The following is a 25,553-nucleotide window of genomic DNA, read 5'->3' as shown; positions in this document are numbered from 1 at the left end:
CTTCACAGTAAGAGCTGTGAAATTGTGGAACAGACTCCCTCCAGAGGTGGTTCTGGCCAGTTCAGTAGATTGCTTTAAGAAAGGCCTGGATTCTTTCCTAAATGTACAGAATATAACTGGCTACTAACGTTTATAGGTAAAGTTGATCCAGGGAAAATCTGATTGCCTCTCGGGGGATCAAGAAGGATTTTATTCCCCTGCTGTAGCAAATTGGATCGTGTTCTGCTGGGGTTTTTCGCCTTCTTCTGGATCAACATTGGGTATAGAATTGGGTATATGGGATTTACGATATTTTATTTTTTTTATTTTATGGTTGAACTGGATGGACTTTGTCTTTTTTTTTTTTTTTTTTTTACCTAACTATGTATGTTTTATAAATATTCCACAGTGGATATAAAATGTCAGGTTTCTGTGATGTAAAACATGAGACAAAGATAAATTATTTCAGAACTTTTTCCACCTTTTTAATGTGACCTATAAACTGTACAACAAACTGAAATCTTTTAGGTGGAGGGAAGTAAAAAAAAAATAATAATAATATGGTTACATAAGTGTGCACACCCTTTAAACTAATACTTTATTGAAGCACCTTTTTATTTTATTACAGCACTCACACTTTTTGGGTATAAGTCTATCAGCATGGCACATCTTGACTTGGCAATATTTGTGTTCAATAAGATTTTATTGTGAAGAACAATTTTCGACAGCTAGTAAAAGAATAAATGAACCGAGCGCCCGACACTGGGCAGGTCGATCCACAGAACAATAAACATAAACATTCCACATCGTACAATCCAGTGTGAACAAACATTACTACATAATAATATTGGTAATACAAGCACCATTCCATCGTGTTACTCTGCGACCAACAAGGACTTGGCAATATTTGCCCACTCCTTTTTTTTTTTTTTTTTTGCAAAAACACTCCAAATCTGTCAGATTGCAAGGGCATCCCTGTGTATAGCCCTCTTCGGATCACCCCACAGATTTTCAATGGGATTCAGGTCTGGGCTCTGGCTGGGCCATTCCAGAACTTGAATCTTCTTCTGGTGAAGCCATTCCTTTGTTGATTTGGATGTATGCTTTGGGTCATTGTCATGCTGAAAGATAAAGTTCCTCTTCATGCTCAGCTTTGCCAGAGAGGCGGTAGTGGGAGCTATTGGCTCTTGCTGTTGTCGATCAAATCCTGTGAGGAGGAAACGGGGCCAAGCCGCTCTATGGGTGCAACCAGACTAGCTCAGGAGTGAGTCCACATGTGTGATCCCACAGCAATTTTGGTACACGCCTAAGAGGAGCCAAAAGCACCAGCAGGGGACCCCAGAAGAGAAGGTTCATGGCCACTTTGTGCAATCTCATTGTCTATTATTTTAGAAATAAAAAATTTGGACATAATCACTTTTTAGTAACCAGTCACTCCACTGGGCAGTTTTAAAGGTTCATACATACAGGTATCAAAGATTTCCCCGCCATTCATTCCTCACTCCTTTTTGCATTCTACAGGATCCAGAAGCAAAGAATTGGAGCTGAGAACCCTGGGGATGAGAGTTCAGTTCACCTGGCTGATGACGCCCCGACAGAACTGAAAAATAGCTTAATAAAAATTGCAATGATTTTTCAATCATTTAGAATAAATAATTAATTAAGGAGTGCAGCTACAAGAGAGTGACACCATCATAGCCTTGATGGGGAGGTAAAGACAAAACCAGTGCAGGGAATTTTCAGAACTGGAGACTGGAGAGATATTAAAAGGGGACCTGCATTTTAAAACTCGCCAGTGCTCGGCCAAAGCAGAAAAATCAGTTTTGGATAGTTAGTTCTTAAACCCACTTGCATCTACCCAGATCTGAAATAACAGTTTTGTGTGCGCTCATCCTGTAGCCAGCTCAGTTAACCGCTTAAGGACCGCCGCACGCAGATATATACGTCTGCAGAATAGCACGGCTGGGCACAAGGGCGTACATGTACTCTCTCTTCAAGAGCTCAGCCGTGGGTTGCGCAGCGCACCGCCGCCGCCATCGCGCTAGCGACCCGGTCCTCAGCTCCATGACCATCCCCCGTGGGAAACGCAGACCCGGTCACCGCCGGTGTCCCGCGATCGGGTTTAGAGAGATGAACAACGGGGAGAGGTAAGTGTAAACAAACCTTTCCCCGTTCTTCCTAGTGAGACTGACCCTGATCGTCTGTTCCCTGTCATTTACTAAAGGCAAATATACTGTGCACTGAAAGTTGCTCTAGATCTAAGGGGAAGCTCTGCAGATTTTAATCATCCAATCATGTGCAAGCAAAAATTATGTTGTTTTGTTTTATTGTCCTTGCATGTGATTTGGCTATTCTTTGCAAAAGTGAAGCTTTACCTCATTTACTAACCTCCGGAGCAAGTGTACTTGCAGTGCACAGTATATTTGCCTTTAGTAAATTAACCCCCTTTTTTTTAATTGGGGGGGGGGGGGGGGCGGGGGGTTATAGTATGACTGCGGAACCAAGGGTTACCTTGGTGTGGTCTGGGACTATGCCCAAGTAAACCTAAGAGCCCATTCACACTTGCGTGTGGGTTGTGGCAAAGTGTGCGCTAAAATGCAAGATTTGGCATGCGTTGCCACAATGCATGGCAATGCACCTGCTGTGTGTGGTTTGTTGTGGTGCCATTTGCTGTGCCAAGGGTGACGCCATCCGAATGGAACTTCCCCTTTATAGTGCTGTCATATGTGTTGTACGTCACCGCGCTTTGCTTGAGCATTTTTTTTTTTTCACGATTGTGTGTATGCAAGTCAGGCTTGACAATCACGTCAGAAAAAAATGTAGTTTTTTCTAGACCATTAAAAATGGTCACGTGTACGCGGCATAGCAGTAATGCCGCGTACACATGCTTGGAATTTCCGACAACAAATGTTCGATGGGAGCTTTTGGTTGGAAATTCCAACTGTATGTAGGCCCCATCGGACATTTTCTTTCGGAATTTCCGACAACAAAAATTTTTGAGAGCTGGTTCTCAAATTTTACGACAACAAAATCCGTTCTTGTAAATTCCGAGCGTGCGCTAAATCAAGTACGAGACAAAGCGATCGGTCTGGTAAAACTAGCGTTCCAAATGGAGATGGCACATTCGTCACGATGTAACGGACTGAAAAGCAAGAAACTGAAAAACGTGAATCGTCTCTCATCAAACTTCTACTAACACGAGATTAGCAGAAGGAGCCTAAAGGGTGGTGCACTTGCTATGGAACTTCTGTTCACCGCGTTCTTGACGTTCGCAATTTCCCGACAGCATTTGTGCGACCGTGTGTATACAAGACGTGTTTGAGCGAACATCCGTCGGAAATGTATCCACAGTTTTGTTTTCGGAATGTCCGATCGTGTGTACGCGGCATATGGCTGCATTGCTGGTGTAGTCAGCCTAGGGTAGAATATTGGTAAGCGAGATGGCAATAGCCTTTTACTAGGAGTTTTACATACAGTTTTATATATATATATATATATATATATATATATAATGAATATAAATCTATATCCTGTCTTAAAGGAAACCTTTACCAAGGCAAACACGGATGAGGCCATTACTGACCTCCTACTGAAAATCTTACCTGTCAGGCTGCTGGTGACTGCAACTCTTTTAGTCACTGACTCGGAACAAGCATGCAGCAAGTAAAGTCAGAGAGACGTCAGAACTTTGGATCTGTATAGTTGTGCTCGTCATTGGCTCAGGCAGACAGCACTTTCAGGGTTAAAGTGAACAATGGCAGCTTCCATGTTGCTCTTATTTAAGAAAGGCAAATCTACTTTGCACTACAAGTGCACTTGAAAGTGCAGTTTCTGTAAATCTCAGCGGTAGATCTGAAATGAGGGGGAAGCTCTGCCGATTTTGTATCATCCAATCATGTGCAAGCTAAAATTCTGTTTATTTTCCTTGAATGTCCCCCTCGGATTTACAGTCCACTTGGAAGTGCAAAGTGGATTTGCCTTTCGTAAAAACCTCCTATGCCTTGGTTTCCAAGAAAAATACAACTGCCATATACTTACATGGTTAATCAGACATTTGCAATACTGTCTGTTTACCACAAGATGGCAGTAATACCTGAATTTTGTGTGCTCTTCTCCACTGAGTAGAAGTGCTAGACTGGTTTGTTTTCAGTTTCCTGCCTATATCTTGTGTTTTTGTGTCTGTAGACCGTGCAGTAGGTTGTACTGCAAATGAAATAAGAAAACATAAAAGCAAAGCTGTTATGCTGCATATTGCATGACTATCTGCTTGCTGTGAATCACATCAATGTTAAATTGTATGGAGCTTGTAGATTGTGCTTGGCACCCCCAGGCATTCGCCATATCTTTAGCCCTGCAGCTAAGTGATTTATATGAAGTACCACAAGATTTAAGAAAAAAACAAAACGTGCAGTATGGGCAAAATAAAGTGTTTTTTTTTTTTTTGTTTTTTTTTTCGAGTAAGTTTACGCAAGCTGGGAAATTTAAAGCAGCCTTTTAAAGGGGTTGTAAAGGTTCCTTTAAGCTAGTGCATTGTTGGTTCCCTTATCTTTTCCTTCGATTTCTAAATGTTTTTTTTCTTTGTCTGAATTTCTCACTTCCTGTTCCTCCTCAGTAAGCTGTTCTGGCTGACTAACCCCCAGCCAGATGATGGGGGCAAGCTTACTGAGGAGAAACGGGAAGTGAGAAATTCAGACAAAGAAAAAAAAAAATTTAGAAGTCCCCTTGTCAGAAGACCATGGCTCAGCCGAGCGATTGCCATACTGACATCGGATTGTTAGTACAGCATGCTCCTCCCAAGTTCCTCCAGTTTTTTCGTTTTTTGTTTTTGTTTTCATTCAGCCTGCTGAGTTGAGCAAAACAAAACTGATAGTGTGTACCAGGCATAAGTCTCCCCTTGCAGGCAGGACTACACTTTAAGGGTTAACTGCTTGTTAATGCCTAGGGCACTGGGGAAGTCAGGTTTACTTACCCGAGTTCCTGCAGCCTCTTCTTCCCTACACTTTAGTGGTCTAAGGCAGTGTTTTTCAACTCCAGTCCTCGGGGGACACCAACAGGTCATGTTTTCAGGATTTCCCTCAGATGAAACGGCTGTGGTAATTACTAAGGCAGTGAAACTGATCAAATCACCTGTGCAAAATAATGAAAAGCCTGAAAACATGACCTGTTGGTGTGCCTTGAGGACTGGAGTTGGGAAACACTGGTCTAAGGTCCTCCGATATCCTCAAGACTGATGTAGGTCCCATAACCTGGATTCGGCTTTGAGATGCCAAGGGATAGTCCACCGCCAAGAGCATTGTTTGTCTAGGGAGTGTAAGGTCAGGTTAGTAAAACTGCTGTTACTACTACCTAGAACTACTACCTAGACTGAACAAGCAGTTTACACTTGTGGTACATGGAAAGCCCTTCTACAAGGGAAGATGTATCAAGCTGAATTCTGGGAAATCACAGCCATATCTTCTGTTTCCTTCTGTAACCCTGAACATCACATGCTTTTAGAACACTGGGCTTCTACTGTGTGTGTGTGTGTATGAGTGTATATATAATAAATAAATTATTTATATATATATATATATATATATATATATATATATATATATATATATATATATATATATATATATATATATATATATATATATATATATATATTAATCTCTTTATTGTTTTAAAAAAAAAAATTAGCCACTAATACAGAGGCAGATGCATTCTTTTTGGCCCTTTAATTACTACAGACATGATCACATATAATATAGTCATGGTTTGGAGAATTGCCAAGCACCGATTGCAGACATCTGCCAGGGTCAGTGGTAAACCAATCTAGCTGGGGGTGTTTTTTTGCTTCGCTGCTGCCAAGCTGGAAGGCCCATTGATGCTATCTTTCTCCCTGACATCACCTCTATGGCTCTTATTTTGCAGGTCTGTGCCTTAAAGGCAGTTTTAGCACGTCTCCCTGTATAGGAACTTTGAGTAATTAGAGGATGATCCTCTGCCTGCTGCAGTCTCCGCAGTTGTCTAGGCTGCCCCTCGCCAGTCCCCGCAGGGAAGGTGTAAAGGGTGAGTGGCCTGAGTATAGAGGCCTGTGTATGAAATCGGCACAGGTAGTGATCTCTGGGGAGAATAGTCTTTCATCTTTGTACATTCCACACACATGCCTGACTAGCCCTGAGGAATCCTAAAGCCCTCACATCCCTGACAGGTGACCCTGGAGGCCCCATTACACGCACCTCTCTAGATAGCTGAGCCTAATGTTTTCCTAATAGTGTAACTGACTCTTTCCTCTGGCACAACTGCAATGTCAGGAATCTGCACTCTGGAATGTTACTTAAAGCATTATTAAACCTGAAAGCAAACCTTTATTATATTGCAGCTTACCAGTTCTTGGATATGATGGCTGCATTCGTTTTTCCTATTTACTTTTTACATTCCTTCCTTTTCATCTGGTGATTGAGCCAGTAAGTCCTGTTGTTTTGAACAAGCTTTCCAAAGCTTCTTTTTTTTTTTTTGGCATAAAGGTTTTACATTAAATGAATAAAAGTTGATCATTGTGAGCACCCCTGTCAGTGGTCAATGTTCTGTCTCAATCCTCTGCAGCTTTTGTTGGAAAGCTTAGACTATTAACCACTTTAAGATAGGCCGCCCTGGCTCTTCTGCATGGCTCAGATGCAGGCGCGGGCCGCCAGAGCGTGCCTGCGGGTCAGGAGGACTTGGTATCCTCCGGCGGCCCGCGATTGCTTTATACACAGGCAGAACGGGGAAAAGCCAATGTAAACAAGGCATTTCCTAGTTTTGACAGGTTACATGACGGGGATCTACTGTTCCTAGTGGTCAGGAGCAGAGATCTGTCATGTCCCAGTAAGCCCCCCCCCCCCACAGTTAGAAACACTCATAGGGATCACAGTTAACCCCTTGATCGCCCCTAGTGTTAACCCCTTCTCTGCCAGTGACATTTACACAGTAATCAGTGGTCCCAAAAAAGTGTCAAAAGTGTCCGATCTGTCCGCCGCAATGTTGCAGATCACCGCCATTACTAGTAAAAAATAATAGCAAAAATGCCATCTTTTCCCTATTTTGTAGAGGCTATAATTTTTCGAGCAAACCAATCAATATACGCTTATTGCAAATCATTTTTCACCAAAAATATGTAGAAGAATACATATCGGCCTAAACTGATGAAGACATTTTTTTATTAAATGTGGGCTATTATAGCAAAATATAAAAAAAAATATATATATTTTTTTAAATTGTCACACTTTTTTTTATTTATTTTTTTTATAGCGCAAAAAATAAAAACCACAGGAGTGATCAAATGCCACCAAAAGAAAGCTTTATTTGTGAGGGGGAAAAAAAGGACATCAATTTTGTTTGGGTACAGCATCGCACGACCGCACAATTGTCAGTTAAAGCGACGCAGTGCCAAATTTAAAAAAATGCTTTGGTCATTAAGGGGGTAAAACATTCCAGGATTAGATATGCTCCCCTTGTGTCAGACGGCCTTCTATTGGCTATAGAATCTGCCCACTGCCTTCTGTCAGTCACAAGGAGAGATCGGATATGATGGGGAACTACTGTCTCTGCTTTCCCAAGAGGCTCCACCCACTGTCTCTAAGGCCCCTTTCACACCAGCAGACCAAATGGGTCTTCCTGTCCGTTTTTCAGGCAGACCCGATCGAACCACCCATTGTTCTCTATGGAGCACGGGGATGTCAGCGGAAATGTGTCCGCTGACACCTGCCGGCATCTGATCTGGTCTGCTAAAAACAGACTGATGGGGATACGTTCCCCAGCCATCCAGCGGATTGGATGACAGTCGGGTGGAAATGTGCAGGTAGTTCTTTTTTCCATGCGACCGCCCAATAGAAAACAGCGGGCTGTGTCCTCTCTGCATAGTGGAGTGGACACAGACCTGTCATCCGCCTACTCAGCGGAGAGATCCCCCCACTGAGCAGGCAGATCCGCTTGACGGATTCCGCTCCATCTGAAAGGTGCCCAACAGCTGGTGACCGGTAGAGAGGGGAAGAGGTAGTGATGGCAAATATGCCACCTGCACTCTACCTGTCTCTGAACACCAGATTCAAGTTGGCCCTAATTACGTTGTACCTCCAGTTTAGTTATCTATCAACTGGAGGTAATTATTTATGCATTTGGTGCAGTAAAAGCACCACAATAAGAACTATCTGAATCTGCCGCACATGTCGGTAAAGCTACCAAAACTGGCAGCATGGGATTTGTAAATCTGGAGCAGGCTTCTTCTTTTCTTTTTCTTCTTTTTTTTTAAAAAGGGCCATACCACCAGAAAAGTAAGAGCAAGCCTGCAGTGGGTGTGTTTGTTTATAACTCAACAAGACAATTGGGTTTGGTGAGCTGGTGCACTACATCGTTGCCTGGATTAAAAGCTGAAGACATAAGCAGGTAGACTATACTCCCAAGGTTTACACTCTAGATAAAAATGGAAATCAACATTAACTGGACTAAGTCCGTGTATATGAGTGCATTTTAGGCCATGCATAGACCTATGATTACATGATCTCATGCCTGAGGCTTGGTTTACGATTGTCGACAAACGCTCCGACATGTCGCATGACGTGTGAAAAATCAATGTTTCCCTAGGGGAGCGTCTTAAATGGTCCGACTATGAAAATGCTCTCTTTTCACTAGTTTGGTCCGACTTTGATCCTACTTCAGTCCATTGAATATCATTGAGGTCGGATCAAAGTCGGAATGCCGTCTTGCCTGATCCCATTTGGCATGCGACTTGTGCTCTGATGATCTTGAGGGGGAACTTACTCCACACCAATTTTTTTTTTTTTTTTTTAAACGGCATGGGTTCCCCCTCTAAGAGTATACCAGGCCCTTCGGTCTGGTATGAATTATGGGGGTACCCCTATGGCGTTTTTACGGCATAGGGGGGTTCCCCTTAAAATCCATACCAGACCAAAGGGTACGCCCATGCCGTTTTTTTTTTTTTTTTTATTATTATTATTTTATTTTTTATTATTTATTTGGTGTGGAGTTCCCCCTCAAGATTCATACCAGACACAGTGCCTGGTATTATCGGGGATCAAAGTCGGATCTCTGTTCATTGAAGTTGGACTTCAAGTCGCAGGGCAAAGTCTGATCCAAAGTAGTACGAGTGTCGTGTAGTACCAGTGTGAACCCGGCCTTAGAATCCTATAATCGGCTGTCATCCAAGTACTCTTTTGAGTTACAAGCACCTGGAGAGGTTTGAAAAGACATCCTAATTGTTTTCCTACCTTAGATTATGTGTTTTAGAGCTATAGCAATGAATGGTGGAATATATTATGTCTGCTATATACATGAAGGAAACCAGTAACTGCTTTGTGTTTTACAGACACACATGACTGTTTTCTATATTAGCTCGCTCTGCTCCCTGGTGACATACACAGGGATCCAGAAGTAATCGCTTGTGCAGGCTTACATGTCCTACATCCGACTTCTCCACTGATGTGCCCAAAGGCAGCCTGGAGGATGTAATGGGGCTCTAGAGTACCACAACTTATTTATGCTATTCTTGAGAATTGCATATGCTATATTGTGTGGAAATGAAAGCTATAGTCTGTTTTTAGCAGCTACAGGTCTATAATATTTATTTTTAAGTTTCTTTAAAAAAAGAATAGGCAGAAACTTACCCTTGGGTTTTACATTGGTGTGTAGGTATTTTTTTTTTTTTTTTAAAGATCTCTGTCCATTCCCAGTTATCCTCTCAATGTTTATAGACTGCTCTACAGAGGCGTCATTTATACACATATGGTGGTACTGCCCAAAGTTTCTAGACCTAATTCTATCCGCTTTGTTACTCAGTTACTGGCACCCCTTTCTGCAAGCAACCCTACAAGGCCCTTAAAAGGATTGTAAAGGTTTGTTTTTTATTTTCTAAATGGGTTCCTTTTAAAGTGGAGGTTCACCCTAAAAACGATTTTTTAACATTAGACTAAGCATAGTAAGGGCATATACTTTTGGCATTTTTTTTTAATTTTTTTTTCCGTACTTACCTTTTATATTCAGATTTGGTCCATGGCTTCCGCGTTCTGATGACTCCGGGACTGGGCGTTCCTATCCCTGCCTCAGGGTTCTGATGACTGCGGGACTGGGCGTTCCTATCCTACGGTTTGATGATTGATGGCTTGTGAAACAGGTGACCTGTCGCACAACGCGCATTACCAGATTTCCGGAAATAGCCGAGCTGCGAGTCGGCACTATACGGCGCCTGCGCCCGCCGTGTAGAGCTGACTGCGCAGGCGCCGTATAGTGCCGTCTTGCAGCTCGGCTATTTCCCGACATCTGGTGATGCGTGTTGTGCGACAGGGGACCTGTTTCACAAGCCGTCAATCATCGAACCGAATGGTAGGAACGCCAAGTCCCGCAGTCATCGGAACCCGGAAGCCCTGGACAAAAACAGAATATAAAGGTATGTACAGAGAAAAAATTAAAAAAAAAAACGCCGAAAGTAAATGCCCTTACTATGCTGGTTCTAATGTGTGTAATATTAAAAAAAATATTTTTGGGTGAACCCCCGCTTTAAGCTATTGCATTGTTGGTTCACTTACCCTTTTCTTCGATTTCCCTTCTAAATTTTTTTTTTCTTTGTCTGAATTTCTCACTTCCTGTTCCTCCTCAGTAAGCTGTTCTGGCTGACTAACCCCCGGCCAGAACAGCTCGGATGATGGGGGCAAGTTTACCGAGGAGAAACAGGAAGTGAGAAATTCAGACAAAGAAAAAAAACATTTAGAAGGGAAATTGAAGGAAAAGGTAAGTGAACCAACAATGCACTAGCTTAAATGAACCTATTTATAAAATAAAAATCAAACCTTTACAACTCCTTTAAAAAAAAAAAAAAAAAAAAAGCCTGAGGTCTGTAAAGTCACTCAATTTTAAATTTATAATGCATATGCTCACAGCTGCAAAAAGTGTGATTACTCGGGCATGGAAGACCCCAACAACCCAGTCGTTTTTCAGATAATGTTTAATAAAAAACTCACAGAACTATACTATCCACTTTTTGAAAAGTATTGAGTCCTTTATGCCTCATACCTTCCACTCAGACTCCAACAATATAAGCTAGAGCGTACAAGAATGCCTACCATTTATGTGCAGGTTGGAGGTGAACACAGTAATTGCCATACTTTTGGGAACAAGACCAAATAACCCACCATGGACATTTTCCTAAGCCCCTTCCCCTGACACCACTACTTACTGTATCTCACCTCCTCCTTTTTCTTCCCCCCCCCCCCCTTTTTTTTTTTTCTTACTAATCTCCTTTACAATCCTCTACATCCCATTTCCATTGAAACTGCATTCACACCTAAGCTTTTTCAGCTCCTAAAACGCCCGAAAAAATGCCTAACAAGCAAAATCCCATTTATTTCATTGGCACCTGTTCACATCTGAGCGTTATGTCATCTGAAGCTCAAATACATGAGCTTCTTTTTGTGCAGATTACAAGTGTTTTTTTTTCTGCTCTCTTTTTTTTTTTTTTTTTTTTTTTACATTGGTGACCTTCTGACCTATACAAAGTTGCCCCTAACCATGTCTTCTGGAGTCCCTCGGCGGCTGTCTCAGCTCCTCCCTTCATCAGATAACCCCCTCTGGGAAGCGCTTTCCCAACTGGGTTGCCTTGCGGGCGTGCTCCCAATTCCAGCATTTGTGTCCTTAGACACGAATGCCAGACTCGGCCCCAACACCCGCGTCATTGGATTTGATTTACGGCAGCGCGAGCCAATGGCTAAGCTGCTATCAATCTGTTCAATGAGGAGTCGAGATCCAGCGCGTTATCGATGCAAGACTTTCTAGGGCTCAGGTAAGTAAACTGGGGGCCGGTAATTTATCAGATGTTTTGAAAAATTTAATTTTTTTTTTTAAATATCCATCTTGCCAGAAATGTGTGTGGAGGATGCCACTCATGCCTAGGTAAATCTTACATGGTCTCTGCCTAATAAGGGCATTTTATTGGAGATTACAGAATGCCTGTTCTGTGTATATATATATTTTTTTTTTTAATTGGCTGGCACAGAAAGAAAGAGGATGAACAAGAAAAAACGGCATCCTCCGGAAAGCAGAGCCTGCATTAGTAATGAGTAAATATGGTGACCCACATTCATACCGCCCAACTTTCTGAAATGGGAATGAGGGACACCTATTGGCAAAAAAAAAAGGGATTGGTTAAACTCACAAGTGCTTTTTTTTTTTACCACTACTATTCCTTTATATTGGCTTTTGGAATTTACAAATGCAGCAATTTAAAAATTTAAATGAAAGCTTCAGTACTGTAAAAACACTTTGCAGGCATCACCCCGGTACCGTTCTTTAGAGCTGACGGTCAGCTTTCTTATAACATCCGCTGGGCTGGTATTACAAGCAGCGGGAGGGGACATCCCCCCCTCCCCCTCCTTCCACCTCTCCACCCGGGTCTCCTGTCCCACCAGGAGGCCCGAGCGACTAACCGTCGGCTGGCCAAAGACCCGAACAAAGCCAGATCGGTTTTGTTTTCTCATCTCGGATCTAGTAACTTGAAAGTGATGTCATGATTACTGGCATCCTAAAGGTGCCAGTTTTAAAAAGAAAGTATTAAAAAAAACGCAGATCTTTAAAGTTTTTTGAATACTTTCAAGTGCAGAGGAGCGGTTTGGGATATTGTAGACTCCAGATGCCTCCATAAAGAGTACCTGTCATTGCCTATTACTGTCACAAGGGATGTTTACATTCCTTGTGACAGCAATAAAAGTGATAAAAAAATACATTTAAAAGGACAGTGAAAAAATAAAAAGTTTAAATTGATAGGATGCATGATGGTGAAAAAACATGAAGGTTTACAACCCTTTTAACTTATTCCCCAGTTTAACGCTACACTTGAGTGAATTATTGTGGTCCATCAAAGTCGTTGATGGTAGATTTACTTGGGGGTGTACTCATAAGCTGTGAATCTGGCATTCACAAAACATTTACTGCAATCGAATTTTGCAGGTGCATGTGGTTTGAATGACAGAGAATGTTTGAAAGTCGCATTCTCTCTCTCTCTTTTATAAATATGTCCCCTGGTGTTTGTCAGTTACTTGCAGTCATATGCGCATTTCCCATTGGGTGAAAAGTGTTTTGAATTGACTGAAAAATGCTACATGTATGGTTGTCTTCATAGTTAGATGTCAATTATTCCAGATGCAGGGTTTGCAGACCTACAAAAAGGTTGCATATCCTTTGGTAATGTATAGCCAAGAACAAACATGTAATAACTTGTGGTTTTGTTTGTATTTATTCATCATGACAAGTCCATTTATTTATTTTTTTTTTTTCAAATACAGATACATTTCAATTTATTACATTTTTGGATTTAAATACATGTAAAATGAGAGTCCACTTGATTTGCACTTGATAGTATCTTGTTAATTTTATCACTTGCTAATTCTTAGACCCCTTTCACACTGAGGAGTTTTTGAGGCGGTTTAGCGCTAAAAATAGCACCTAAATACCACCTGAAAAACTCCTGCCCTGCAGTTTCGGTGTGAAAGCCCTGAGTTCTTTCACACTGAGGCGATGTGCTCGCGGGACCGCTCCAAAAGTCCTGCCAGCAACATCTTTGGAGCGCTCCTCCACTGCTCCTTCCCGTTGAAAACCATGGGACACCACGGCTATACCGCCAGCAATGCGCCTATGCATGTATATATATATATATATATATATATATATATATATATATATATATATATATATACATAAAAAAAATTGTGTAAGTAATATTCATAATCTGTTTTCGAGGGAGCAAATGTCAGCCCTTAGAACATTTTACACTGACACAACCAATCCTAAATTCTGTGAAGTGTCACTTGCCAAGTGGTTTCCTTCCAACAAGCCATGCATATGCAGAGTACATTGGCTGTCGCACATTGCTGGAATAGCTTGAGGAACCAGACTTCCCAGACAGACATATTTCACCTGCCAACTGTCTTCTTCTAGGTATTTCAGAGCTTGCCACCACCCCGGAGAAAGCCAGTGACTACATCTCTCCGCTGCTCAATTTCGCTGCCAGCCATATACCGCGGGATAAGCACAAAGAGACCCCGCTTTATATTCTGTGCACAGCAGGGCTCCGAATCCTGACTGAAAGGTGAGAAAAGCCATTCTATCTGTAAACTGAATTAAAAAAGTTTTTCTGGTCCTATTGCAAATTAAGAAATAAACTTTACCCATTGGTCAGAAGGCAGCTCATCTCACTATATCCGCACTGTAATTGAAATATCTTCCAAGGCTTTATTTTCCTCTGTCAATGTGAGTGGGCTGACAGCTAAAGAGCAGCATATGTTCAGCTGTTATTCCAGAGTATAACAAAGAAATAGACCTTACCAGTCATTGCTTTCTCGTATCCATCAGCAATCAATCAGTTCTGCTGATGTGGTGAGTGCCATGCGTTGCTCTTGCTGTTGGAGACCTTAGTAAATAGGTACTGACTATATAAGCCAAGTGGCAGTGAACCCAGAACTATGCAGGTACCATCTAATAGGAGGTAAATCAGCCACAGCACAAGAAAGCCCTAACAACCACTAGAACAGTGGTTCCTAACCTTTTTAGAGTCCTAAACACCTTTTTAAGAATCTAATAATTATGGACTCACAAGATGATACAAATGTAAACATCGGCCAACAATGAGTCAAGAGACACTTGGCAGTCAGCACTATAAGCAGTGGCAGGGTGCATTTCTTTCAATGGGAAAGCTTTGATTGGGACAAAGGGGAAGTATGTTTATTGTTTGTATGTCCATGGACCCCAAGTTAAGAACCCCTGCACTAGTCTAGAGGAACCCCAGGGTTCCAGAGAACCCTAGTTGAGAATGGCTAAACTAATTGGTATTATATATTAGGATCCTCTTAACATTGTTCTTGCTATATGTGGGTTGTCAGAAGCCACACAAAGTACAACTTAAGGCAAGCTTATTTTATTGAATTGCATTAAACTGCAGATAGCCATGCATAGCAGCCATCTAGAAGTCAAACACAGATAGGAGGTCTCTTTTAGACCTGCTCCCTCCTGCTTCATGTGCCGGACTGTTGGCCCATTTTTTAGATTGATAGTCCCACTGACCAGTAGTGGGGAATGGATGGTGGTAGAAGATATGACCAAGTGCACCTTAGGAACTGACGTTGCTGTTTGCATTTAGGGGCTATCCAAGCAGTAAGCTCTTGATATGTACAGTATCTCACAAAAGTGAGTACACTCCTGACATTTTTGTAAATATTTTATTATATCTTTTCATGTGACAACACTGAAGAAATTACACTTTGCTACAATGTAAAGTAGTGAGTGTACAGCTTGTATAACAGTGTAAATTTGCTTTGCCCTTAAAATAACTCAACACACAGTCATTAATGTCTAAACTGCTGGCAACAAAAGTGAGTACGCCCTTAAGTGAAAATGTCCAAATTGGGCCCAATTAGCCATTTTCCCTCCCCGGTGTCATGTAACTTGTTAGTGTTACAAGGTCTCATGTGTGAATAGGGAGCAGGTGTGTTTTTGTGTTATCTATCTCACTTTCTCATACTGGTCACTAGAAGTTCAAAATGGCACCTCATGGCAAATAACTCTGTGAGGATCTAAAAAACTAAAGATGGCCTAGGCTATATGAAGATTGTCAATACCCTGAAACTGAGCTGCAGCATGTTGGCCAAGACCATACAGCGGTTTACAGGACAGATTCCACTCAAAACAGGCCTTGCCATGGTTGACCAAAGAAGTTAAGTGCACATGCTCAGCATCATATCCAGAGTTTGTCTTTGAGGGAATAGATGTATAATTGCTGCAGAGGTTGTAGGGATGGGGGGGGTCAGCCTATCAGTGCTCAAACCATGTGCCACACTGCATCAAATTGGTCTGCATGGCTGTTATCCCAGAAGGAAGCCTCTTCTAATGATGATGCACAAGAAATCCCGCAAACAGTTTGCTGAAGACAAGCAGACTAAGGACATGGATTACTAGAACTGTGTCCTGTGGTCTGATGAGACCAAGATAAACTTATTTGGTTCAGATGGTGTCAAGCGTGTGTGGTGGCAACCAGGTGAGGAGTACAAAGACAAGTGTGTCTTGCCTACAGTCAAGCATAGTGGTGGGAGTGCTGCTGGCACTGGGGAGCTACAGTTCATTGAGGGAACCATGAATGCCAACATGTACTGAAGCAGAGCATGATCCCCCTCCCTTCGGAGTCTGGGCTGCAGGGCAGTATTCCAACATAACGACCCCAAACACACCTCCAATACGACCACTGCCTTGCTAAAGAAGCTGAGGGTAAAGTTGATGGACTGGCCAAGCATGTCTCCAGACCTAAACCCTATTGAGCATCTGTGGGGCATCCTCAAATGGAAGGTGGAGAAGCGCAAGGTTTCTAACATCCACCAGCTCTGTGATGTTGTCATTGAGGAGTGGAAGAGGACTCCAGTGGCAACCTGTGAAGCTCTGATAAACTTCATGCCCAAGAGCGCTAAGGTGCTCTAAAATAATAGTGGCCACACAAAAAATTTAAATTTTGTCCCAATTTGGACATTTTCACTTAGGGGTGTACTCGCTTTTGTTTCCAGTGGTTTAGACATTATTGGCTGTGTGTTGGGTTATTTTGAGGGGACAGCAAATTTACACTGTTATACAAGCTGTACACTCACTACTTTACATTGTAGAAAAGTGTAATTTCTTTAGTGTTGTCACATGAAAAGATATAATCAAATATTAAAAAAATGTGAAGGGTGTACTCACTTTTGTGAGATGCTGTATGTCTGCCTGCAATTTAGGGGGATTAAAGCCCAACTCCAGTCTGAAAATTTCCTTTAGGTTTAGTTCCTGTTCACCACCATGCATTTACCATTTTATAAAGGCTCATTTAAATTTGGTCCAGTGCTTGGGAAGCGGTCATACATGTATCAGTGTTGGGGTGCAATGTTTTTGGCACCACGCTGCCATACTTCTGTATGACGTACTTTGAGTGTTCTTTGAATTGTTTACACTGATGGTCCTTCAAGACTCCGTACCATCTGTAGTTTTCAGTGTAGAATTCTGAACAAACCCTTACACTAGGCATGCAGGTAAAACCTAAAATAAAATTGGTTTAAAAACCATAACAAATAAAATATTTGCATATCTGCAGAGATGTCTCTTTCTGTTTCTGAAATGCGTGAAGCTCTCCTGCTAATTTACGGCTTCTCAGAGACTGGCCACTTTTTGTACTGTGATGTCTTTAGCTTGTGCTTTTGTGTGACTTGAGGTATACATATTATTACGGTAGAACCGAACCTGTCCCCTTCCTTCTCATATCTGCAGCCAGCTTGTACTTACGGCTTTTATCTGTTTCAGCCAGCAGGAGGCCATACTTGAAGATTTGCGGACTGATATCCCGGTACATTACGACTTTCTGTTCTCCGACTCCCACACAGAGGTCATCTCGGGGAAGCAGGAAGGTATGCGAAGCAGACAACTGCACAGCAATCAATGGAAGTCTATTACACCCACACAATACTACCATTTCACAATCCTGAAAGCTTCACTTTTACATTCAGGGAATTGATGTATGAACAGACCCCCTTCTGTAGAACATGCAGTATAACAGTATTTTATCAGATGTGCTGTCTGCACATAATGCATTGCAGCATTTAGAAAACTCCTGGAAGGAGAAAGTGATTTTGTTGCCTGTAACAGCCAGATTCCTCTTCTCATAATGCTTTTGGAGATCGAGAAGGAGCATTTGGTTGCTGTTGGCAAAAGTTCTTCCTTCACTGTCTTGTATAAAAATAAAAAAAAGACCATTGATGTACATCGAGTTACTCTAGATATGACTGACTTGTTTTTGTTGCATTTTGTAGGAGTTTACGCCTGGATTGGAATCAATTTTGTCTTGGGGCGCTTTGATCATTTAGACGATGGTAAGCTTTTTTTTTTTCTGCATTCACGCTAATGAGCATATCACTGGAAGAAGGGCCATTCTCCAGTGAGAACCTTTTCTTCCATTATTATGCTGCCCAATTGGTCTATGTGCACTGGTGGATGTTTCCGCAACTGAGAATAACCTTCTTGATCCCCTTCAGTCTGGATTTCACCCACAGTACTCCACAGAAACTGCCCTCCTAAAACTCACAAATTGCTAACATCGAAAACCAACGGTCATTATTCCATACTCTTACTCTTGGACCTTTCCGCTGCCTTTGATACAGTTGATCACCCCTTCCTCTTAAAAAAAAAAAAAATCAATTTGCTTGGTCTCCATGGCTGCACTCTCCGTTGGTTCAAATCTTACCTATCTCGCCGCACCTGCAATGTTACTTACAACTCCACTTCCTCCTCTCCAACCCCTCTTACCGCTGGGGTCCCCCCAAGGTTCTGTCCTTGGACCTCTGCTATTCTCGATCTACACATCCTCCCTGGGTCAGCTGATAGACCTCCCATGGCTTCCACTACCATATATATGCTGACGACACCCAAATTTATCACTCTGCCCCTCAGCTCACCCCATCAATCTCCTCACGCATCACTGATTTACTAACAGACATATCAGCCTGGATGTCAAACCACTTCCTCAAACTGAACCTATCTAAAACTGAGCTCTTAATATTTCCTCTCCCACGTGCCCCTTCCCCTGACTTCTCTATCAAGATCAATGGCACATCTATCAGTCCGTCCCCACATGCCAGGGTGCTATAGGGGGTAACCTTAGACTCTGAACTGTCCTTTCAGGCCCACATCCAATTCCTGTCCAAATCATGCCACCTTAGCCTCCGCAACATTTCCAGAATACGCCCCTGTTTAATTAATGACACCACCAAGTTTCTAATTCGCTCACTGGTCATCTCTCGCCTCGACTACTGCAACTCCCTCCTCATTGGATTACCTTTACATAGACTATCCCCCCTTCAGTCCATAATGAATGCCACTGCAAGACTCATCCACCTTACCAACCATTCAATGTCCTTCCGCCCCTCTCTGCCAATCCCTCCACTGGTTCCCACTCACCCAACGAATAAAATTCAAAGTACTAACAATAATTTACAAAGCCATCCACAACTCGGCCCCCAGCTACATCACTAACCTAGTCCCAAAATACCAATCAAGCCGCTCTTTGGTCCTCCCATGACCGTCTGCTCTCTAGCTCCCTTGTCACCTCCTCCCATGCTCGCCTCCAGGATTTCTCCAGAGCCTCTCCCATCCTTTGGAACTCCCTACCCCAATCTGTCCGACTGTCCCCTAATCTATTCATATTTAGACGATCCCTGAAAACTCTTCTCTTTTAAAAAAAGCCTATCCTGCTTCTAACACTGTTTTACTTCCTCCATAAGCTCATCCCCCACAGCTATTACCTTTTGTATCAATTGACCCTCCCTTTTTAGATTGTATGCTCTAATGAGCAGGGCCCTCTGATTCCTCTTTGTAATATAATGTCTGACTTTATTTTGTCAAGCGCTATAAAACCTGTATAATAATAACTTAAAGCTGAGCTCCACCCAAAAGGGGAAGCTCCACTTATCTGTGTGCAGTAGCCCCCTTTGGCCCCCCTAATACTTACCTGAGCCCCATCTCTGCCAGCGATGTCCACGAGTATCTCGGCCGTCCGAGACTCTTCCTCCTGATTGGCTTAGACACAGCAACGTCACTATTGGCTCCCGTTGCTGTCAGTTAGCCATTTGGGATAGAGGGAGTGGTGCCAGGCCGTGGCCCCGCGTCTAAATGGACATGGGGAGCTGTGACTCGCCTCACGAAAACCACTGCACAGAGCAGGTAAGTATAACATGTTTGTTATTTTTATAGAAAAAAAAAATAGACTTTACAATCAGTTTAATACATCTACTGGTACTGTGACATTGAGGGCCTCTATTAGAATTTATAACTATTGTCTAAATCTGTTATCTGAGATGGATCACACACACTCCCCCATTCAGCCTCTATGACACAACCCCCACGTGCCCCACTTCCTTAGCCTAACGAATGGCTTACTGTGGCCACGGAGAGGTCTGACATACACCCACCAGCTGTATGAGCAGGGTATGTTTAACTCCTTTGCACAATTACAACAGGAACTGAGCATCCCTAATGGTTGGCATTATAGATATTTTCAACTCGGACATTCAAGGGAAGACCAATTGGGTCTTAGAGAGGTGCATCTGTATAATTCAAAATTGGAATGTGCATTGCATTCCCCAGAACAAGCAAGGTGGTTGGCCGATGTCCCAGAACTCACCCCTGACAATTGGCAAGAGGTTTCTAACTCCTTTTTTGACACTGTCCTATCAGCCAGGGATAAACGTATCCAACTAAGATATATCCCCACAGTTTACTACACCCCTAAACAAGTCTTCATACACAAAAGGGGAGTCCGTTGTGTCACAAATAAAAGGCTGAACTGGATGACTTTATTCACATGGTTTGGGCCTGTGCCAAGATCAGGCCTTTTTGGTTGGAGGTTGCCAGCTCTATTGCCTCTAATATTGAGTTCCCTAATGTGTGCAATCCCAAATGGTGTCTATTGGAAGTATTTGGGGATGTAGACCTTTTGGCTAGGACTAAAAGTCTTCTTGGACTACTGCTCTTTTATGCTCTGCATCGGAATACGTTTGATGGCCTCCACCTGGGCCTATGGGAAAAATTGATTAATAAAAGCCTTCCGCTTTATACGATGCAGAATATGAAATATGTGGACCATGGACAGACTTTCAGGATACTAGTAACTACTTGCTTCACTTAGTCTCCGACCCTCCACCTTAATAAGCTCTTACCTTGAGTCTATATCTTCTGATGATGGTGTTCTATGTACAAACCAATCCAGGTCTTTGATGATTAATATTTCTTGACTGAAATGGTAATATGGGTGAGCACCAGTTACTTTACAACAGTGTGATATCTGTAAACCAAGGATATGTGTGTGAGCTCAGGCTATATGGAAATAAAGCCCTGTGCTCACCGCTGTGAGTGCTGGATGGAAAGGGAGCTCTTCTATGCTCCGAGCAATAGTAGAGGGTGACTAGGTGTCCTGGGAGCAGCACATAAAGTCGAGACCTGCTGTATAATAGTGAATGATCGGCAGTCCCAGCTTGGGCCCTTGCCAGGCCACACCTATTTTATCACTTCTCACACGGCCTATAGACAAAAAGGCACGATCTGTCACCCGCCATGTCCACGGGGCACAGCCGATGACTGATCAGAGTACTGGCTCGCTGCCGGTACCATGTGACCAACGCGATGCATCGCAGTAAGTCACATGACAGTTGTACAAAATGGATGGCTTTCTTCCTTTCATGCTATCCATTCTGTACAATTGTGTTGCTAGCTGTGATTGGTCAATTTGATCACATGGTGCAGACAAAATTATATCATTTTATAAAAAAAAATGCACTGTCACCAGTCAGTGTCCCTGATCAACGCCACACCAGTTATATGATGACGCTGTACTCCACTGGTGGCAGTATGTAAAGAAAAAAAATTGCAAATTATGGAAATCGTCTTCCTTCTTTTTTTTTTTTTTTTTTTTTTTTTTTTTTTTTTTTTTTTTCTTTTCATTTTGATCATTTTTAAAAAAATTATAACAAAAAATTGCAACTTCAAAAACTCGCCATGCCTCTTGCTTAATAAAAAAACCTTGGACTGTCTACTTTCCAAAAAGGGGTAATTTGGGGGGTATTTCTACATTTTAGGGCCTCAATAAATGAGATGGGCTATCGGTACATTAGGATTGATACATTTTCAGATACAGTATACCATAGTTTGTGGACGTTAACTTTCACACAGACTAAATAATATACACTTTGGGTTATTTTCACCAAAGAAATGTAGCAATATACATTTTGGGCTAAATTTATGAACAACAATGACTTGCCATATTTGCAAACGAAGGATAACCCCCCTTTTTTTTTTTTTTTTTTTTTTTTTTCTAAATTTTTTTACTAAATAAAAAATAAAAATAAAACAGTGGTGATTAAATACCACCACAAGAAAGCTCTATTTGTGTGAACAAAATTATAAAAAATGTGTTTGTGTGTATAGTGTCATATGACCGCACAATTGTCATTCAAAGTGCAACAGTGCTGAAAGCTGAAAATTGGCCTGGGCAGGAAGAGATAAAATTGCCCGGTTATTGAAGTGGTTAAACATCCTTTAGTGAAGTTGTCTATTATTTTCCACCTTCACCCCCAATCCAGCAATCTTTCCTTTAATATGTCCTGGTTGGCTCTAAGTCTTGCTGTACTCTGAGGGATTGATAAAGGCTGCCATAGGTATGGATTATCCATAGGATTAAATGGGACTACAACACGCAGAGGAGTAGGCCGGGATCATGCCAGAGAACAGATCTCTGGTTCAGGGCTGAAAATGTATATTATCCCGGGTGGGATGTACTCATGGAAGTAGGGGACAACTTTACTAAGAGGTGAAGTCCTTTAATATCACCAGGAACTCATGAGTGTTATTTGTTTGTATATATTATTTGTCTGTGGATTATTATGTTTGTACTTCTTATTATATGTGTGGATCTCCTTTCCCCCCCACAGAAGATGAAGCACTGGTAGAGGTCAATGTGCCTGGCAGCGATCATAAGGATCCCATCATACGTAAGCGTACAGTGGGCATTTTGGATATGGGTGGAGTCTCCACCCAGATCGCATATGAAGTACCTAAAAGTGTAAGCTTTGCCTCCTTCCAGCAGGTCATTATCCGTAATATTTTACTCCTTTTTTATTTGCTTCTTTTCTGCTTCTTGCTTTTTTTGTCATAACCAGCTATAACAAAAGTAAATGAAAATAAACCCAATAGTCTGCAGATTTCTGCTCCTTCCACTATCACTGAGGCACAAGGCAATTTTATATCTCTCTTTTTAGAGATGTGTGTATTTTCTTATGAACTTCTTAGCTCCATTATTAACCCACAGGATAGTTTTACTTCCACTCTTGTGGCTGTAATTGTACACTATAAAGGGGTATCATGCACTCTTTTAGTAATTCTTTTTGAATTTTATGTGATCAGATGTAATGTATGTATTAATGTTCTAGAATACATTGTTTCTGTGTATAGTTTGTAAATATGCACATACATAGGGGCAGCCAGTTCTGCTTCAAAGGAAAACTCTGCTGAGAAAATGGACATGTTCTGCCACTGCTGTCCATTTTTCTGAAAGTGCTTGTTAAGTTTTGTGCTAACCCTATACTTCCTAAAGTGTCCGTAAACCATATTAAAGTCCAAATCTACACACTTGCTCCAAGTCCATGGTTTAAAGGGTATTGAAAGTCATTAGATCAGTATTACAGCCAGGAAATTAACAGGAATGGCAGCCTTGATGTTTCCTAGATGTTATGCTAAGAACATCCCCTGCTGTATAGATAACTGCTAGGGGAACATTAAAGAAATTGTAAACCTTTTGTGTTTTTCATGAAAAAAAAAATGTTATACTTACCTGCTCTGTGTAATTGTATTGCACAGAGCGGCCCTGATCCTCCCCTTCTAGAGTCCCCCGCCAGCGCTGTTGGGTTCTCATCTTCTCCATGTGCCTTCACAAGGGATCCACTTTCTATGGTGGCACACGTGGGGGCACGCTCCCAAGCCTTGCTTTGTGTGTTCATACACACAGAGCACAGCTCAGCCCTGCCCCATCTCTCTGCTCTCAGGATTTGGTTGACAGCAGCAGGAGCCAATGGATCCTACTGCTGCCTCTCTATCCTGTAAGAGAGCTGCTGCAGACGGGTACAGTGCAGGATCGAGTGAGGACTCGGGTAAGTATTTATGGGGTGAGGAGACGGTACATATAATGGGACATTTTTTTTTTTTACCTTAACGGAGTTATAAACCCTTGTGTTTTTTCACCTTGATGCATCCTATGCATTAAGGTCAAAATTGGAGTACAGCCTCATGTAAAAAATAGTAATAATTATAGCAACGTACCATCATCTGGGTTAAACCGGGATGATGGTACGTTGCTATAATTATTACTATTTTTTACATGAGTTTAGCCACAGCAACTATTCCCTTGCCCCACCCCCCCTGTTTTTCCACTATGCATTAAGGTGAAAAAACACCTTGCAGTGTCTGGCCCCCCAGCCCCCCTGTTTTACTTACCTGACCCCTAAATTTCCGTGGGTGCGATCCCGCGTCGCTCTCTCCACAGTTTATTGGCTCGCGCTGCTGTCAATCAAATTCAATGACCGGGGGCGGGGCCGAGTCATACTCTCGGCGTCTATGGATACTGAGTGTATGACACGGGAGCGCGCCCGCAAGGTAGCCCCCTCAGGAGAGCGCTTCCCAGAGAGTTATCTAATGTGGGGAAGAGCCGACGTGGGACCCCAGAACAGCTGGATCGGGGTCACTCTGTGCAAAACGAACTCCACAGTGGAGGAGAGTATGTTTTGTTGTTTAAAAAAAAAAACCTGAACCTTTAATATTTTAATGCATGGAATGCATTATAATAAATCATTTTAAATCACCTTTTGGGTAAATGTTACAATAATAAAGAATGTTTTCTGAACTCAAACAAACGGCTTAATACACAGACAAAATACCTAAAAGTATTTGTATTTCTGTCCATCCAGTTTTGAGATTTACACAACTCTGTCCCACAGTACAGTCCTGTCTGGCATGGTAGGGGACGTGATCTTTCACTGCTGCATGTTCACTTTCAATTACAAGCCCATTCCCAAGTCCACCCGGTAACTAATCAGTGAAAGTACAGGCACCAGCTAATGAGCTCATCTCTGTGCCACTCTGCTCTCTCTTCCTTTCAGCATGCTTTTTGCACTGCAGCACAACTGATTGGCTCCTTGCACTGCTTCTCTCCTACTCTCTTTGAACTTTCATGTGCAGATTGCACAGTAGACTGCAGAAGGCTAATACTAAGTTAATTCAAGTACTCACACTGCTTGCATTAAAAAATACATTGAAATATGTATTACTTAACAGAGCTTCGTTCATTTTTATGTGCCAGGAGTTCAGCTTTATTGGAATTCAGCTGAAATGTGGAAGCCATTGGGCAGGGAAGACAGAGGACTAATCATCAGTATCCCCTGTAGGATATCTGATGACTGATAGGTTAGGATTAAAAAAGCAGCAGGGAAGGGAGGGGAAGCGCTAATCCACTGAATTAATGAATCGGTTGTAGGAAGATTCTTGCACTGCAGGTCCTCAGGTGCAGCTTCCTCTCCAGCAAGGAGAACAGTGAGCAGCACAGTAGTGACATCATCAAATCTCACTCCAAATCTCCTGAGACTAGCAGTCAGAGGCAGCAATTCCTTATATTTGCACAGCTATGAGGATACAGAACAGAAGTTCCTATGCACAGTCACATGTCAGAAAGAGTGCTGATATTTTTCAGGAGCCATTCAAGGGAAAAGGGAAATTTTAAGTTTAGGTCCACTCTACTTTTTACTTATGCCTTGGTTGATAGTAATTTTTGAAAGTTGGGAGAAGAAAGTAGAAGGGTTCCTGCAGTTTTTATAAATGAACTGAATGTGCGTTTCCCCGCTTTCAATTCGCATAGCAGGAGAATGTGACTGGCTCCCTATGGAGCCGGTTCACATATCTCCGCAGCTAGTCCGGTGCAGTGTGCCGGAAAAACGTGTGCCTTT

The 25,553-nt window shown here is 42.2% G+C and overlaps 1 protein-coding gene across 3 annotated transcripts in view; it reads left to right on the top strand.

Annotated features, from left to right (window-relative positions):
* ENTPD4 (ectonucleoside triphosphate diphosphohydrolase 4) overlaps positions 1-25,553 on the top strand; it is a 62,804-nt gene that overhangs the window by 16,969 nt on the left and 20,282 nt on the right. For 2 of the 3 annotated variants that reach the window (XM_040346080.1, XM_040346081.1), the window contains exons 5-8: positions 13,945-14,095; positions 17,320-17,423; positions 17,826-17,885; positions 22,494-22,648. In XM_040346080.1, the coding sequence (XP_040202014.1) occupies positions 13,945-14,095; positions 17,320-17,423; positions 17,826-17,885; positions 22,494-22,648 (470 nt within the window). The remainder of the gene's footprint in view (positions 1-13,944; positions 14,096-17,319; positions 17,424-17,825; positions 17,886-22,493; positions 22,649-25,553) is intronic. The other variant, XM_040346082.1, reaches the window with a different exon arrangement.

Source organism: Rana temporaria, chromosome 3, assembly GCF_905171775.1.
Source record: "Rana temporaria chromosome 3, aRanTem1.1, whole genome shotgun sequence".
Lineage (NCBI taxonomy): Eukaryota > Metazoa > Chordata > Amphibia > Anura > Ranidae > Rana > Rana temporaria.
The sequence above is the reverse complement of the archived record's forward strand: the minus strand, read 5'-3'. Positions and strand labels throughout refer to the sequence as shown.